The sequence below is a fragment of the Ciconia boyciana genome, chromosome 1 (genome assembly GCF_034638445.1).
Source record: "Ciconia boyciana chromosome 1, ASM3463844v1, whole genome shotgun sequence".
Lineage (NCBI taxonomy): Eukaryota > Metazoa > Chordata > Aves > Ciconiiformes > Ciconiidae > Ciconia > Ciconia boyciana.
Window position 1 is genome coordinate 147,006,495 of NC_132934.1, and position 17,335 is coordinate 147,023,829.

Below are 17,335 nucleotides of genomic sequence, written 5' to 3' on the forward strand. Positions count from 1 at the left end.
GATCTGACTCTGTCAAAGCCCCAAGGAGAGTAAGAATTTTAAACTGTTTATTCTGGGACAGAAAATAAAGGAAAAAGATAAAATTGTTCTAAATTCAAGCAGTCTGAGCTGAACTGTAGTGTTAGTCAACGAGAGCAAGTGCAGCTCAGGCATTTCTTGAAAGTGGAAAATAGATTATGTTCAGTAAACTGGAGATGAATGAAGACTCTCCATCCTAGCTGGAGGAAGGGAGCTATATGTGCTGTTTCAAACAGACTCAACAAAATAGCTGTTGTGAGATGATGTGGACTTAGAGAAAATTGTGTTGATAAATATATGTAGTGGGTACGAAGTCGCCTTTTAATTATTGATATGTTTTAACTGATGATATGAAGTAGCAGTGTTCAAGGAAGAGATGTTAAATGTTCCTGAGGAAATGTTAGAAGTTAAGAAAGAAGCCAATGAAACCATGCAATGTCTCTGTTTATTGCGGTGTGCCTATGTTTCTTTTCATTTGTTTCTTCTCATTTTAATATCAAAAAGGATGCAATAGGAATACATGTGGAGAGGTCAGAGAGATTTTAAAGTCCTCTTAATGGTGAAAAAGATGACTGAGAGCACATAAAAGATGGCATGGAGAAGTTGAATGGGAAATACTGGTTTTCTCAACTGGTAGCACCCATTCTTATTATCAGGAAGTAGGCTTAACATAAGCAAAAGGACATATTTTTTCCACACCATGTACCTTAAAATTATGGATGTCATTGCCCAGAACTTGTAGCTCTTTATGAAAGAAAGATCCATCAAAAGCTAATGGGCATTACAGGTATTTTGATGTGACCCACACACAAACCCCAAGAAGTCTCTAAGCTGCAGGTCTGCTGTTAGCTGGAAAACTATCATAAAGAAAATACTGTTCCACACTGTCATCTTGCACTTTCTTCAGTGGGTGTCTGATCTGTTTAAGAATTGCATGCTGTTGTTACACAGGTACTTCCTGTAACAGGTTGAGAAGTGATCCCACCCCCCCTTAAATTTCACAATTTGTTTCCACTTCCTAATTGGCCTCTAATTGGTCTGGATGAAGATCTTCAGTCTTATGTCCTAATCCTTAAAATGACTTCCTCTGTCTCTGATTGTAGTCAAACTTGGAACTGCAGGTCAAGATGAGTATCATGTGGTTCTGTAGTTGCACTGACAGCATCAAACCTAAGTGAAAGCTATGTTGTATGAGTTTGCTTCAGTGATGGTTGCAGTTTTGGGGGCAGTATTGAACTTTGGAAGGGTCTCACTGAAAACTATCAGAAAGATCTTGCCAAGATAATAGTCTTCAGTAGTAAAAGTGTATCCTTAGATCTGTTCATTGACAAAATGTTTCCAAACATGCTTAAATTACAGGTAAGTAATTACAATTTCCAGTATCTTTACCCTTGCATTGCACTTCTTGCTTCTGGGGTTTGAATACTGTTAGACTTGTTTGAATTGTAAGTAGTTATATACTCATGTTACTAGACCTGTGTGTTTACAGAACAACCACTGCAGGCTTTTTTGACTATATATGGAATAACTCTGATAATTTCATGATAAAAGCATTTTCAGAAATATTGATTAAAATTAGGTCAAGATGGTCTTATGCATATTTTCCTTATTGATGCTGGATATCTTTCAAGCAAATATATCGATCAACCTTCATAATTTCTTTTTGAAAATGGACTAAGTACAGGTCTTTCTCTGTTAATTAGTTGAGCTAATTAAGTCATCACCAGGCTGTTTTTCTCTTATCAATATTTAATATTTAAACTTTTAGAATTCATTATGTACATCTTCTCACTTTTTGGACTTCATTAAAACCAATATGAACACTGGTAAGTGATTTTTTTTTTAATTACTGTAGGATTTTTTTTTCTTCTACTGGGAATTGGAAGCAATACCTTTTAAGTACCTTTGAAGCAATAACTTGTTTAAAGCCACTTATTAAGAGAATTGTAGCGCACACTGGAAGAAATATATCTAAGCAAAAAATTTATTTACACATTCATTATTTGATTTCTTTGCATGTATGAAACTTGCATCAGAAACTTTTTTTTATTGAAATGGACTTAATGAAACATGCTTTCTTTGTATTATATACTTATTTGTATGTAAGAAATGTCTGAAAAGTCACTGGCGGGGTGGGGTTGCAAATAGTAAAGCGCTAGTCCTCACTTTTATTAAGGAACCCTTACATTTGGGAGTTGGTAGCTGAGTTTGCAGTTCTTGAAAGCAGTTAACATGCCTTTTTGTGTCTAACAGGTTTCTTTTGAGATATTAACTGTACTCCTGCTGAGTCATGTTACCTGAATGTGGTAGTAATGAAAGGAAGTTTATCCTTAAATCCCCTTTTCTGCCTTTTCGTTCCCCAACAACTATTTCTTTCATCCCCTTCCTCTGAGTTTTACTTTTTTTTTGCACAGATTGTGTGTGGATTTATTCTCAGGTAGCAGTAACTTAAAGGGTGTGAGTTATGACACATGAGTTCTACAAGTGAAAATGCAGCAGATTCCTTCAGCAGAGTCTGGCTGGTACTTGCCTTCAAATTAGAAACTCACTTTGACAAATTTCACATTGAATGTAGACAGCTGGCAGGCAGCAAGCCACTCCTGCTTGTAAATTACTGCTAAATATATTTATGAGCAAAAACTCTCATGTAGCAACTGAAGCCAGTAGGCAGATACTCTCATAGTGTATTAGCAACAAAGTACTCCAGGAGCTTTGAGGTTCTCTTAGACTAAGTCGATGTTTATATGTGTTCAATGGAAAATCTCAGCACTGGTGTGCCTTGGTTGTGTGCAGAATATGTCTGGCTGTGCTGATGTATGCATGAACCATACAGTACAGCTTCAGAGAATGCTTCTTAGTCAATTAAGTATTACTTCACATGCAGTTTTGCAGAAAATGTAGTGACCAACTTATGTCACGATGGGTCACTGGTACTTTCAAACTTTGATTAGTTGTGTTCATGTCATTTTTGCCTTCTAGCATGGAAAGTATTCCTGCCACTGCCTTAAAGAGAACTTATATGTTACATTGCTAGAACTCGAGGGGTTTTTTGATCATTTTTAACTGAATAGAGATTATTTCAATTAGTACCAATATTAAGAAGGTAACCAAACTCTGGTGTTAACGTTAAGCTTTTAAATGGTGTCATATTTCTGTCATCCAGTGGAATATTCCTGTCTCTCAGGAAAGCACAGTGTTCTGTAAGCAAAGTAGATCATACAATGTCTTATGCTGTGGCACAGTATCATGTTTCCGCCAACAAAATACAGATATTCTTTATAATGTCATGTCTCAGCTTTCAGCTTTTCAGTTCATAGATAATCAATTTTTGATGCTACCGCTTCAGACATGCTACACACATGCTTTCTGGGAAGTCCCTGGAAAATGTAATGATGACTTCATCTGTTTGGCCAGTCAAATGATCATGACAGAAAACATTAGCTTCTAAAACTTTGGGAGTTCACACACACATAGATTGGGTTTATCTAGCAGCATCTGTGTTGACACAATTGAGGTAGCTCTGATTATTTTAAAAACAAAAAAAAAAGAACTTTAAACTGAAGTCCATACTTCCTTGCTATAGAAACATTGCTGCAGTTCTGCTAAAATGCAGTGCCTCTCTACTATTGTGACCAATGCTGTGTTTTCCACTGAGTTCCAGTTTTCTTGTGAAGCATCAGTGTTGAGAGACATGAATGTTCAAAAGAGCAGACAAATTCACAACCTTCAGCTAAGCAGCTTAGCAACATTGTCCTGGTTGTAGAAGCTACTTCAGGGAACACTAGGCTTTGACTCAAAATACTGGCTTTTTGGTAATCCTTTATCTGACTCCCTCACAGACATCAGTGCAGCGTTCCAATCTGCCCAGCCAGTATTGCTCAACTAAGAGTGTTTCCTTCCCCTTTTTTTAATACTGCTTTTCTTTTACATCACTTATTGCAGTGTAGTTCTCAGCCAAAAAATAATTTTGAAATAGTTTTTTAAATTGCTTTATATGTATAAATATGAGGACTCTCCTTAATATTAGTGTATTTCTATGACACGAGAGGGCCTTTACACTATGACAAAGGGTTGCTGTCCCAAAAGAAGTGCAGAGGCAATACTTGCTTTCTCAGAACTCATCAAAATTCATAAAACTTGCAAAATAGTAAATTGCTGGTGGTAAATATTACAAATAAAGCCATGACTGGGGAGAAAAAAAAAAAACAACAAAGTATTATTAGTGCTAGTTGTAAGTGGAAGGGATTCAAATAGGGGAACTTCAGTCTGTCAAGCTTGAATATATCACCTGTACTTATGGTCTTAAAATAAATGCTACTTCTCTGTTTTTAAAAAATCTCAGTTGTATTTGGAACATGGCTTAAGCTTCATTGTCCTCCTATTCAGGAACAAAATTTTTTTTACACATCTGTAAGATGCATAATTATAAGATTTACATGAAAGGCAAGATGCAAAACTGCACTGTTATGGGAAGCATGTGATGAGAATACCAATGGGGGTGGAACTGCAGCATGTTTTTGCTGCAGTAGTATTGTTGCTAAAATACAGTGAGTTACAAAGAATAAATGTTATTTGGTCTCCTTAAGGGCAAAAATAGTTCATTGCAAATTATATGAAATAGAATACCAAATGGACAGACTGCTTTAGGTAGTACATAACCAAGTTTTCTGCATAATCTTGTAATTTAACATACATCTTAACCTGCTAATCTGAATTCACTTGTTCTCATTCTTGGGGTCTTCATGGCTTACCTCAATTTTTTTTAACTGAGCTTTATATGCTATGGAGTTACACTCTTTCTCTTCCTGATACTAGTTTTCAATACCAGTTAGTGCAATTCTTTCCCCACATACTCCTTTTGCATGAGGAGCTTCAAAGTCTTCAAATCCATTATGCTAACCACCTTAGCTCTGTCACCCGTCTTCCCCTGCTGTGCTGCTTACAGCATGGCTGGCTGACCCGGTGGTTATTGGGAGAAAATGTATCTTACTGGCGGTGTCATTTTATGAGTTGATGGTGTCATTATTGCTGCCTTTATCCTCTGTTCTGTTCCTGTTTTCCTTTACACTTCTGTAGTAAAATTCTGGGATGTAAACGATGTGTTGGCATGAGTGTGTGGATAAGGTAGGGTAGTGAAATAAATGGTTCGGCATGTTAAGGACACCTGCTGGTAGATACAGTTTGCGCTAGCCCAGATTAGAGGCAAATCTCGCCAGTAATACGGTCTTGGCAGAGGAATGTACAGGTCCATCTGTGCCTTACTTTACTGCTGTTGTTTTCTTTGCCACGTAGGTATGTTTAACATAATCATGCTGCACAGGTTTAACCAATATGTTTATGCTTTTTAAGCAGCATATTTTTTATCAGCTGCAAAATATTGTTGCATAACTTTTGATTTACTGAAAGATTTTTGTTGGAAGAAAGTGAAAGACCTGTAATGGTCTTTATATAGACATGAAACCCTTTCCTATGAAACATCACAACTTCTATTTGACCTTAACTAAATTTTCACTTTTGTGGAAGCAATGCAGTACATCTGTTTAAAGGCACTGAAGAAATAAGAGCAAGAGATTTCTGAGACTTCTTCATTAGGAAAGGACTGTAATATCAGTGTCTCTTTATTTCTGGGGTTTTTTTCCCCCCCCCAGCTCTTTGTTTGTGAGATGCAACTACTAGTCAAAGGCTTGTCTACTGTCTTCTACCATAAATTATCACATGAAGGTTCTGAAAACATGTGTAATCCCTTCACAAAGCCATGTGTTGTCAAACACATAGATCAGATGGCAGTTTCTTTTCATTGTCAGATTAATTTAATTATCTCAGTAATACATATTGTTTTCATACTGTTTTCTGTGAATTTTGTGCAACACGATGCTAACTTATTTTAAATAAGTGCTTGAAAGAATAGAAATGGAGGAGGCTAACAGACGTAATTGGCTAACAGATCGGATCTGTGGTAAGTTTCTTGCTGTGTTAATCCCCAAATTCTAATACATGCTTCGAGTGATTTAGCATTGCTATTGGTTTCTGATATTTTACTTGTTGTGATTTATCACTTGTTGTGATTTATACTTGCTTTCTTCTTAAGTTTGGAGGGTATTTGATTTCATTATTTGATACTTAATTAACTCTTCTAGTAAACAGATTTACTAATGAAATACTTCTATCTGTTCACTCAATAGCTAGAGATGATTGCCATGGAAAATCCTGCAGACTTGAAGAAGCAATTGTATGTTGAATTTGAAGGAGAGCAAGGCGTAGATGAAGGAGGTGTTTCCAAAGAATTTTTTCAGCTGGTTGTGGAAGAAATCTTCAATCCAGATATTGGTATGTGTTCTAATAATTTACTAATTTATCAGATTTTCCCCATGAAAGGTTGGACCAGATGACCCTTCAAGGTCCCTTCCAACCTGTTCTACGTTTATGCAGTGCCTTTCTACATCTGCTGCTGCTTCTCTCTGAAGCCCTCCAGGTTGCTTGGTGATCATGAGAGTACTTGACCCATTGAGGCTCAGTATTTCATCATCAGTCATCCTCCTAAGGAGGAATGATGAAAGGAATAACTGTATAGTTAGTGAAAGCTACCATTGCTTGTTTAGATATAGATCAGTAGTATAGGGTTTCTTTGCAGGGTTCCTTTATTTGTTCTCTCACCTTTCTCCTCGCTTTGCTTTGTGATTAGCTTCTAGAATTAGTAATCAAACCAAAGAGGAAGAGCTTCTGCAATAAAACCAGAGTAGGACTATGGTGAGTTTTTGAGTTATTTCCTCCCCTCCCTCCAGCTTAAAAAGTCTGATAGTCTCAGTTCTTCTGATGATTTAATCTAAAAGAGGTACAGATCCAAAGTGTGGCAGTAATGTCAAATTTGATTGTAGTTAGTTAAGAATCAAGAGTAATTTGATATATCGGAGCCAAAGTTTTATATTTGTGTTTTAACAGTCACATTTCCATCTTACTGTTTTTTCCCTTGCTCCCTGCACCAGTCTCTTATGCGTCTGTTTTTATACATGCAAGGATGTGGTGCTTTTAATATGCAGCTTGTCTGCTGCTCTGAAAAGATTAAAATGTTTTAAAATGGTATGAATACTTTGTGTTAGAATAGAAATGAGACCTACCAGGTTCCTACACTAATTTCATAGTTTATGTGAAATATGATGTCATATTGTAGTTCCTGTAATGGCTTCTATTAAAGAAGCTCAACAGCCTATGGCTCTTAGTTAATTTGGGTTCATTGAACTCTTTTAAAAAAGAAAGCTGTTGTTCTTGGTTTTGTAGCTTAGAAAATTGATGAAGAAACACAGAAATTCATTTTGACCAGGTTAAAGAGGAAGTCCCCAGAATCAGTAACAGAATCTGAACCTTGGCAGTTGCCCTTCCCTGTACACAAGCCAGTTCTTGTAACAAGTGATACAGATCCATAGACAAGTCTTACTCACTCTGAAAACTGCTATTAACTTGGAGACATTTGGAATCTGAATTAGCAAGGTTACTTGGAATAAATTAGAGTATGGCAAAATAAGGAAGTCTTAGTACTTTGACTGACAAAGTTGTATTTACAATGCAAAGTACATTTTTGACCTGAGTTTATCCAAAGAGTTGTGTGGGGTGCCTATATTGAAGTACTCCTGTTTAGTAATTGGAGTCTGATTCAGACAAGATCCAGCCAGTGTATATAGGCTCCCTGTATGTAAAGATGGGTAATAGATTAGATATGCATGCATTTTAAATCTTACTTCTGTATTCAAAATACAAAAAAATATGTACACTTTTTGTATTCGTATCAACTTTGGAAAAAAAAAAAGGCATTTATTGGCTTCTGGTGTAAATGTGTAAAAGCAGAAAATGTAGCTTGCTTTCACAGTCATCTTTTCTTTTGCACCTAGTAATATGCACTGAAGTATAACAGTTTACACACCATATGTACCAACTGTCACTTCTGTTGATTTGTAAATACTTTATTTACCAGAGAAAATGAAGGAAATCCTTTAAATGGAATTTAAAATGTCTGTCCTCTGATAGGTATGTGTGGAGTGATGTTTATTGTTGTAATAGTTTCTTTGCCATTTACATTTCAAGTGTTTTCATATTAAACTACCTTAAAGTTTTACTCAAAGGAGGCAATACCTCAGACAAATTATTAGATTTATGACCAACAGTCACCATGGTAAAAGGGAAGAAGGAATAACTTCATATAATATTCCTAGCAACGCTATACAATTGTTTTCCCTTTATTGCAGCTTCCAGCTTCTTCTGGTGGTTTTTTATTATTTTTATGTACTATAGTCTTAATTTTGGTCAGTGAATAAAATATTGTATTTTGCATTAAAGTGTTTCCAGATGTGGATCTGGGTAAACTGTTAGTCCTTCATTATTAGACATTTGCTGGAGTTGTTTGTTTTGACTGTTTAACTCTTCCGTCATCTTCCAGAAAGTACAAGTCATTGCTTTTATTGCACCAGTAATCCAGAAGTTACTTCAGTCAATTCAGAAAATGGAATGCAGGCTTCTGTTTAATGTTTCTCCTATATATGCTTGTGTTGCTCATCCATTTCTGATTTCCAGTTGCCTTACCTGATGTGTTAGTCTGTGTGCTCCCCTAATAGCTGACCCTGTCGTATTTATCTCAGTGAGGTACTAATCTTCAGTTTTGGGGAATAGCCAGAGTCTTTGAATGAGTTTGCAGTTCATTTTATTACATTGAATGAGAATTCAGGCTTTATCTCTTGGCTGAAGGTGGCATCTTATTTTCAGTCTTAGGAGTCATTTTGCGGCTCTGTTCATGTGGCTTTGTAATGAATTTGTACATCTCCATAGGCTGTAAATAAGCATATCTTTTACGAGCTGACAAGGTAAATCCTTGTGGCAAATGTAGTTCATGTTCTTGACCATATGCATCTAACTTCTGGTGTGTGGGGAGGGAGGAGCCTGGGTGCTATTCCTTAAGTTCTGCCTGGAAATCATGAGACTTAGCCGTACAAGCAACAGGTCACTGGGACTGTATTTGTCCAGGGTGGTCTCTCTCCCTCCCCTTAAGTCTATGGGTTTTGCATTTATCTTGCTTCACTATCTAGTCAGATAAGCAATGGATTTTACCATGGGACTCATTTAAATAGTTTATAGCCTGTACATAAACTCTGGTTTCATAAACAAGAGCTAATGTAGTGGCTTGCTAGAACGAAAAGGGTAAGGAACTCTTTGCCCTTCTCTTGTCTGTACAGTTCTATCTGCTCCCTCCAGCTCCTGGCATGTGCCAGTTCACTTGTTTGTTGAAGCCTTCTGTAAAGGTAGTCAGCTTGTGAACTTGGCAGGAAATTGGTCGCCTGAAATAGTGAGCTGAATCAGAGGGAAGGAATAGGGGAACAAAGCAAAACCTCTCCCTTTCAACAGTTACAAGCTGTTAAAATTGCAACCCCTCCTGTGAAATGACAGTCCCATGTTACATTTTCCCCTCAAACTGGGATGTGTGATAGCTGCAGCAACTTAGCGGACCTTGTTGAGTACCTTCAAACAAAACAAAGTCTGTTGGGCATCTAACTCTAAGTTCATATGTGATGGTTAATCCCTGCTCCATCATCATAGCTTCCAATTCAGGAATAGGGCTGCATCTAGTCCTGATCCTTTGCTGGAACTGGCCTGGAAAAGCCTTTGAGGAAAGGCTATCGCGTTATAGTAATTGGAGTTCTTCAGGGTTATTTCATCCACCTGGCTTTTGATTGTGTTCTTTTCTTGCACTGTTGTATTTATCACAGTTACAATCTATGTTGACAATGTGCTGCTGCTTCCTCAGTAATGGAAGGGGATGAAAGGTTGTGTATGTACAGCTTCAGTGGGCATTGCAGGATGTTGTATCGCAGGTCTCCTGCATGCTTTTAGTGGTAATGTAACAGTGTTTTGAGCAGCTCCAATTACCCTAAGGTAAGTAGCTTCTCTTTGCCATTAAATTCAGTATAATGTTAAGTTAAACATGTTTTAGAGGCATTCTAATGCAAATGGGTTTATAATGGTATGTTTTACATGTCATTTTTATTGAAATGTAACCATAATTGTTCAACATCATTTTTTTACAGGGATGTTCACATATGATGAGTCTACAAAACTGTTTTGGTTTAATCCGTCCTCTTTTGAAACTGAGGGTCAGTTTACACTGATTGGCATAGTACTGGGTCTGGCTATTTACAATAACTGTATACTGGATGTACATTTTCCCATGGTTGTCTACAGGAAGCTAATGGGCAAAAAAGGAACTTTCCGTGATCTGGCAGACTCTCATCCTGTAAGTTCATTATGTTCTTTGAGTTTATTAATGCATTTTCCATGCAATAACTTAATCTAGATTTAAATTAAACACAAGATCACTGTCAGAAGTGGAAAGGAAGTTACTAGTGACTTGTGTGAAGAGTCTGTATCTGTTAAAATAAATTCATAAGCAATAAAACCTCTTACTACATCTGGTTTGGAAGCAGCAGAATTGTCAAGTCAACAAATAGGGCTGGGTATCAATAAAGCTGTGTTCTATTTTTTTACATACTGCCTAAATTGCTTAATATCAGTAAGCACTATTAAGCATAAACTGTTATTAATAGTATCTTCCCAAAGAGACTTCTAAAATTAGGCTGTTTATATCTATTTGTAGAAGTAGGTTTCTACAAAAAAATGTGAAAGTAACAGTAGACATGCAAAGGTGTGATGCTTATATTGGTTTTTGTCTAAAGCAAAAGGCAGATGAGGCAGTTCATGAATATCCCTACAGTTTGGGAGCAGTGATCAGTGTCCATCTTCCCTCACCCCTCCCCAGCCAGTGGCTACACAAAAACACTAAGCCGTGCGCGTGCTCTAGTAGATAGAGCATAGACGCGTGTATGGAGAATATCTTCCCCCTGCTCCATCTTCGATCAAAGATCACTAGTAGCTTTCCCTCATGCTAACTAGTATGAGTTATTAGTATGCTTTATTTCAAGTGGTGGGGCATTTACCTTTTCATAAGCAGTTATGCAAAATCTTCAGCTATTCAAAAAAGATGAGTAAAATGATACTGTGTAAAAAGAACTTGCCTTTTATTTTTGTATAATCAGAAAATGAGGTATGTGTAATCAAAAAAATAGGTTATCCAGTCTGCTTTGGATGGCTACATACAACAGCATGCCAGCTTTGACCAATTTCTCTGTAAAATAATGTTGAGAAATACACAGTGCTCCCAGTTTCCTGTATTTTTTATTACATACTCACAATTTTTTATGACAGAAAAAGTGAATTTATTTCTGTGGAACAAGGCAGGGCATTTCTTAGTTTTTTCTCCCCTACCCTTATGTTTCTCCTTTTTTAAAAGGTTTCTCCTCTACTAAAACAATTATTTTTAAACTCTTTGTATTGTAATATGACTTAAACACTTACTTCAGAGCTTCTCAAACCAAAAATGAAATTCGGAGTAGTCAAGCCTCCCAATGCTTTTTCTAATGCTATAGAGCATGGAGGGTAGGATGTTCACCAGCCCCCACCACCAATGGTTCCAAGTCCAGTCATTTTCAATGCAAGATATTTTTAAAGGTGCTGTGGAACAATCAAAAGGATACAGATAGTGAGAGGATGAGGCTTACATATAAACTTTCAATAATTAAAACATTGAGGGAAAACTGATTACTTTTACTTCACTATAAAAAAAAAAATTGCACTCAGTTGTCGCTTTTACCTTCACTTTTCATTCTTGAGTCCTACACCTCTGTCTCAGCCAAAGAATTGTTCATTTTCTGCATAGCCTTTGGTTTCCAAGAGAGTCTTGGGCTTTTCCTAAGGCATAGCAGGGAAGAAGGCTGGTTGCTCCTTTGCATAGAGCAAACTCTTACAGGTAATTTCAGATTCCACTTGCCAAATTCTGACCGAACTTGTGGGGTTTGGGGGTTTTTTGTGCATAAATGTTTTCTTACTTCAATGACTGCCTCATCTGTGTTGCTGCAAGGTTACTTCTTTGTTTGGGTTTTAAATCACTATGTAGCAGATAAAATTCAGGCAGCAGGCTTTTATCTGATACAAAAGCATTTTCTTTGATTTTAACAATATATGTTCAACTTACTAGTGTAACATGTTCTGGATGCCAAAAGTAAATACAGTTTCAAAAGAGTTAAAAGAAGAAGAGGTAATCAGTGGCTCTTAAGCTACAGATCTGACCATTGCATTTGGGAAGATTCCTGGGCACTGGTAGGCTCTTCTAAGGGAGTTACCACTCATTGCCATGTTTCTTTTTTGTCTTTCCTTAATGTCTGCTATTTGTTGTTTTTACAAACACTGAGCTTAATATACCTTTGTTTGGACTGTTATGGGAGATCTTAGGTGACTTGTGTCATAGAATGTAACAACCCTTTTTGAGGCAGATGATTTCATGTCTTCTGGTATTACTCAGTGAAATCTATTGAAACTTATTTATGACAGACATGTATTTCTTATTCTGTTAGGTTCTTTACCAGAGTTTGAGAGACCTACTAGAGTATGAAGGAAGTGTGGAAGATGATATGATGATAACGTTTCAAATATCTCATACGGATCTCTTTGGCAATCCAATGATGCATGATTTAAAGGAAAACGGTGATAAAATTCCTATTACGAATGAAAATAGAAAGGTACACTCAAATAATTTTTTTAACGTAATCTGTAATTTTTAGATACTCTGTGCAGAAATATATAGGACTCTATAAAGGTTTGGTCTCACTTATAATTTAAGTTTAAAACCCTTTTAAAATTGCCCTAGCACAGTGTAGTTGTAAGCAGAAAAGGCTTCTCTTTTAAAGAAAGCATCAATACATGCATACATCGCTTCTGGGTGTGGTGTTTGACCTGTTTGAGAAATATTTGAGACTTGCTCTTTATTATTGCTGAGTAGAATCTGAGCCCAGATGATCTATGTAGAATTATAGAATTAAATGTATTTCAGGGTCTTACGTTGTTGGGAGATACTTCAAGTGGCATGTGTCGAAGTACTGAGGTTTTTTGGGGAATTGTTTCCTTACAGGAATTTGTCAATCTGTATGCTGACTATATACTCAATAAATCAGTAGAAAAGCAGTTCAAGGCCTTTCGAAGAGGATTCCACATGGTGACCAATGAATCTCCTTTGAAATATTTATTTAGACCGGAGGAAATTGAATTACTTATTTGTGGAAGTAGGGTAAGAATCCTGAATTTACACCAGTAGAAGTGGAGCTTTTTTGATCCTAAGTATATAATTAGTGGTCATTTTTAAAAATGTCATCTTCTTACAGAATTTAGATTTTCAAGCACTAGAAGAAACTACAGAATATGATGGTGGCTATACAAGAGACTCTCTTATTATTAGGTAATTTTTCCTGATTTCTGAAAGGCTAAAAGTACTTTACATGCCTGTTTCTTCATAATGAATTTAATATCATAAGATTTAGTATTTTTGTAGTACTGGAGATGCGAATTTTATGTATAATTTCACTTTACTCAAGCACTGTCATTAGAAAAGAGCAGAATAGTATAACCACTGTCTTTAGCTCCCAGTGAACTTTGGTAAAACTTAAAAGGGATTTTTCCCTAGGTTTTTGTCTTTCTCTTATACCATATAGTTAAATAATCCCCAGCATAAACAGGGCTGTTTCAGTAAATTACCACTGCTCTGTTGTTAAAAAAAAAAAAACCACCACCAAACCCTAGAATTCACAAACACTGAATTGTTTGAATGGGTCACATGTGTAGAACTTTCTTCTCTAATTAGAAATCAAGTAAATTCAATGTTTTTAAGAGGAAAAATGTTTTTAATGTTTTTACCTTCTTGTCCCCTTTAACTAGAGAACTCTGAAGACAAGGGTCAGAGAAGTGTCCATCTTCGGTCCTCTAGACTTTGCCAACTAAACTAGTTCCTGCTAGAGTAGAAAACCTTTTGACAGCAGCTGCATTTGTTTACTGTGGTGTTTAAGAAGGTGGTAGAAATGGACAGTGTAGTGGAACCAGTATAATTCCATAGGAAATAGGAATAATAAAATAAAGGAAGAATATCTGCAGATCACTTATCAGTCAAATTAACATTTAAAAACAGTTAAACTGCAGTGTTTTTTCTGATTTTGTTTTACTTCTGATTCTCAGCGATTGGTAAATGTTACTGTTAGTTTTGTTTTTATGAATGCAACATGTGAACTGGTGCTAAGATTGATTAGTATTACTAAACCTTCAAAGTTCAATGACTTTTGAAAGTCTCATTTATACCAAAGAAAGTTTTCAGTTTGTTTACTTTTTGATTTCTTCCTTGATAGGGAATTCTGGGAAATAGTCCATTCATTTACAGATGAACAGAAAAGACTATTCTTACAGTTTACAACAGGCACAGACAGAGCCCCAGTGGGAGGACTTGGAAAGTTAAAGATGATCATAGCCAAAAATGGCCCAGATACAGAGAGGTAAAAAAAAAAAAAAAAAATCTACATTTTGCTTGTCTGTTTATAAATGGAAGCAAGTTCTATGCTTTTAATTTATTAACTTAATTAAATCTGAAAGTTGAATCTTTCAGCAAAGTAGATTCTCTTTAAATTTGTTATTTTGGATTTGTGAAATAGCAGTGTATTTCTTTGCATGTACTGCATGTTCCCAAATCTGAATTCTTCTTTTTCGTTTTCCCCACAGGTTACCTACATCTCACACATGCTTTAATGTACTTTTGCTTCCGGAGTACTCAAGCAAAGAAAAGCTTAAAGAAAGATTATTGAAGGCCATCACATATGCCAAAGGATTTGGCATGCTGTAATAAATATAAGAAAAGGGATTAAAAAAATAATGGTGATGATGTCCCTGTCCAAAAAGGCCGTAAGATAGTGAGCTACAGTAGTCACCTGTGTTTGTGCCTCCCTTCTTTACTGGGGACATTGGGCTGGAACAGCAGATTTCAGCTGCTTATATGAACAAAATCTTTATTTTTTCTTTTAGCGTGAAAGTGTTACATATTCTTTCACTTGTATGTACAGAGAGGTTTTCCTGAATATTTATTTTAAGGGTTAAATCACTTTTGCTTGTGTTTATTACTGCTTGAAGTTGAGCCTTTTTGAGTATTTACAAGAAAACAAACTGTACTCTCCCAAGGAAAATATTGCCATCATTTGTAGACCATGTAACCTTCAAGTATGTGCTATATTTTTGTCCCTGTATCTAATCAAATCAAGAACTGTACTTTTTGAAGAGTTTGCTTTTGAAACTTGAAGTCTTGGAAAACAGTGTGATGCAATTACTGCTGTTCTAGCCCCCAAAGAGTTTCTGTGCAAAATCTTAAGAATCAATAAAGATGGAAGGGAGAACTTGGAATGTTAAATTGCAGCCTTGAGAACTTTACTTTAGTCACAGCACAATAATTAAAATTCATTTCACTATATGTTGTCTTCACATGTCTTGTAATAAATTGTGTTTTTAATTAGGAAACATTCTTTGCATATGAAAGGGTAGAAATTTTAGGTTTTTTAAAAAGAAGTTTACTGGGGAAAGTGCATTTTCAACTGAACAGCTTTAGAGTAGGGAGTGAAGTGTTTGGAAAAAAGATAGGAAGTTTTTGCTATATTATAAAAAAAGCATGTGGAAGTGCACTTAAAATGAAGTTTTATTCTTAATTGCCTATTATGTTGACATTTTAAATAGACAATCCAAAGTCTTCCCTACATGTTATGTCATCACCATTTATTTAATGAATCGTTCCTACTTATCAAGGCACATGATCAGTGTTGCAACATATTCTAAAGGGATGGCTACTGTATTTTAATCTCATCTAACAATAGCAAAATTGAACAATATTAAACGTAAGGCCTACTTCATGTTGTACACTTCCAACCATTAAATAAACTGTTAGAAAGTAAGTACTAAGGTTATGTTCATCTACTACATAAAGTATTCAGTAGGTTTTTAATTTAACTCTACAAATCATATCAGAAATAAATCCTTTACCTTTCGTAGTCTGTGTTTAATGTTAATTTCTCCTGTTGCAATATATGATAAAGGGATTATGCATTTTTAAGTGAAGATGTAACTGTCATCTCTCTCTTATAATACAAGCTGCAGCGGATGTGCAGAGCTGAGCTTGTGCCTTGACAATTGCTATAACTGACTACTACCAATCAAACCCGTGACTCTGTGGAATTGGCATTAAAAGGCATAGTTTTGAATCATTGGAGAAAGAAAAGATGTCTTTCAGGACTATTTTAATAAATCCTTTCTAGTAATAGAAACAGACAACTGTTATGTAACTATGATGCTGAATAAAGCAGTGACCTTTTTTCACCACGGTTCAGTGAAAAAGAAAATAAGTTACTTCCTTACTTTGATAAATTGGATATTAAATTATTTGATTAGAAAATGTTGTAGTACAGCATAATTTGAGGGTTACAGGTACGTAAAACTCTCTAGAAGTGAACTGTAGTTATGTGGCCTCCAGCGATGTTCCCCTCTCAAATCCAAGCTGATGCAAGATGGCCTGGATGCAGGGACTGAAACTTGCTGGGGAGGGAGAGGTGCTGGCTGTCTTCTGGTCTGTGCTGTCGAGGTGGCACTTAGGGCACGCCTTCTTGAATGTTCACCTCCATTGCATGTCCTTGAAGAGGAAAACACAAGATACCCTACCTCTCAGTAGGGCGGCGGTGCTTGCCGATTCCTTCAGGCTTGGGGCATCTTTTACTGTAGGTGGTGAGAATAAGATTTGCCGAGTGCCTTCAGGTGTTTTGTTACAAGTATGAACCACATCATGATACTGCCATGTGGTATGTACTACGTCAATAGTCTAATCCTGTTAAGCTATGTACCTATAACTTGGTTTATTCTGATGTAGCTATGGATGGTCGTTACGCCCAGCTGACAAGTGTGTAGGATTCATGTTGGGTTTTTGTGTATAGGTCCAAATGCTGGGCAGGCCACGTAATTGGGTAGCAATACAAAGTTTTCTCTCACTGAAGTGTTGATGTTGTAAATATGCTTTTTCTGTCTTCCTTTAGCATTAAGATTAAAATAATACATAATTGTATTGGCCTTTAAAAGCATAAGTTGGTTTTCAAGGAATCATTTTCAGGTAAGATACAAGTACTTTATATTTGACAGATTTTCCTATTTAAATATATACTGCCTCCCCCAAAATGCCTCTGTATTGAAAACTTACCTCCTTAGTAGTGTTATAAATGTCCTAATTGTCCAGCAGCAGCAGCTGAGAAGGTTTAAGATAAATAAGTCGTGAAGTCTTGTAGCTGCAGGCTGCTCTCCTGCCCTACAGAAGTTCCAGTCAGCCTTCTGTTGCTTGAAAGGTTTGTCAAAGTGGGGAAAATGCCATTTAAGTTCTTTTTTCTGG

At 36.2% G+C, this 17,335-nt stretch overlaps 1 protein-coding gene across 4 annotated transcripts in view; it reads left to right on the forward strand.

Moving 5' to 3' along the window:
* UBE3A (ubiquitin protein ligase E3A) overlaps positions 1–16,939 on the forward strand; it is a 55,564-nt gene extending 38,625 nt beyond the window's left edge. For all 4 annotated transcript variants that reach the window (XM_072849637.1, XM_072849638.1, XM_072849635.1 and 1 more), the window contains 7 exons: positions 6,201–6,345; positions 10,086–10,291; positions 12,465–12,629; positions 13,019–13,174; positions 13,269–13,342; positions 14,280–14,423; positions 14,647–16,939. In XM_072849637.1, the coding sequence (XP_072705738.1) occupies positions 6,201–6,345; positions 10,086–10,291; positions 12,465–12,629; positions 13,019–13,174; positions 13,269–13,342; positions 14,280–14,423; positions 14,647–14,767 (1,011 nt within the window). In that variant the 3' untranslated portion in view covers positions 14,768–16,939. The remainder of the gene's footprint in view (positions 1–6,200; positions 6,346–10,085; positions 10,292–12,464; positions 12,630–13,018; positions 13,175–13,268; positions 13,343–14,279; positions 14,424–14,646) is intronic.
* The last annotated feature ends 396 nt before the right edge of the window (positions 16,940–17,335 follow it).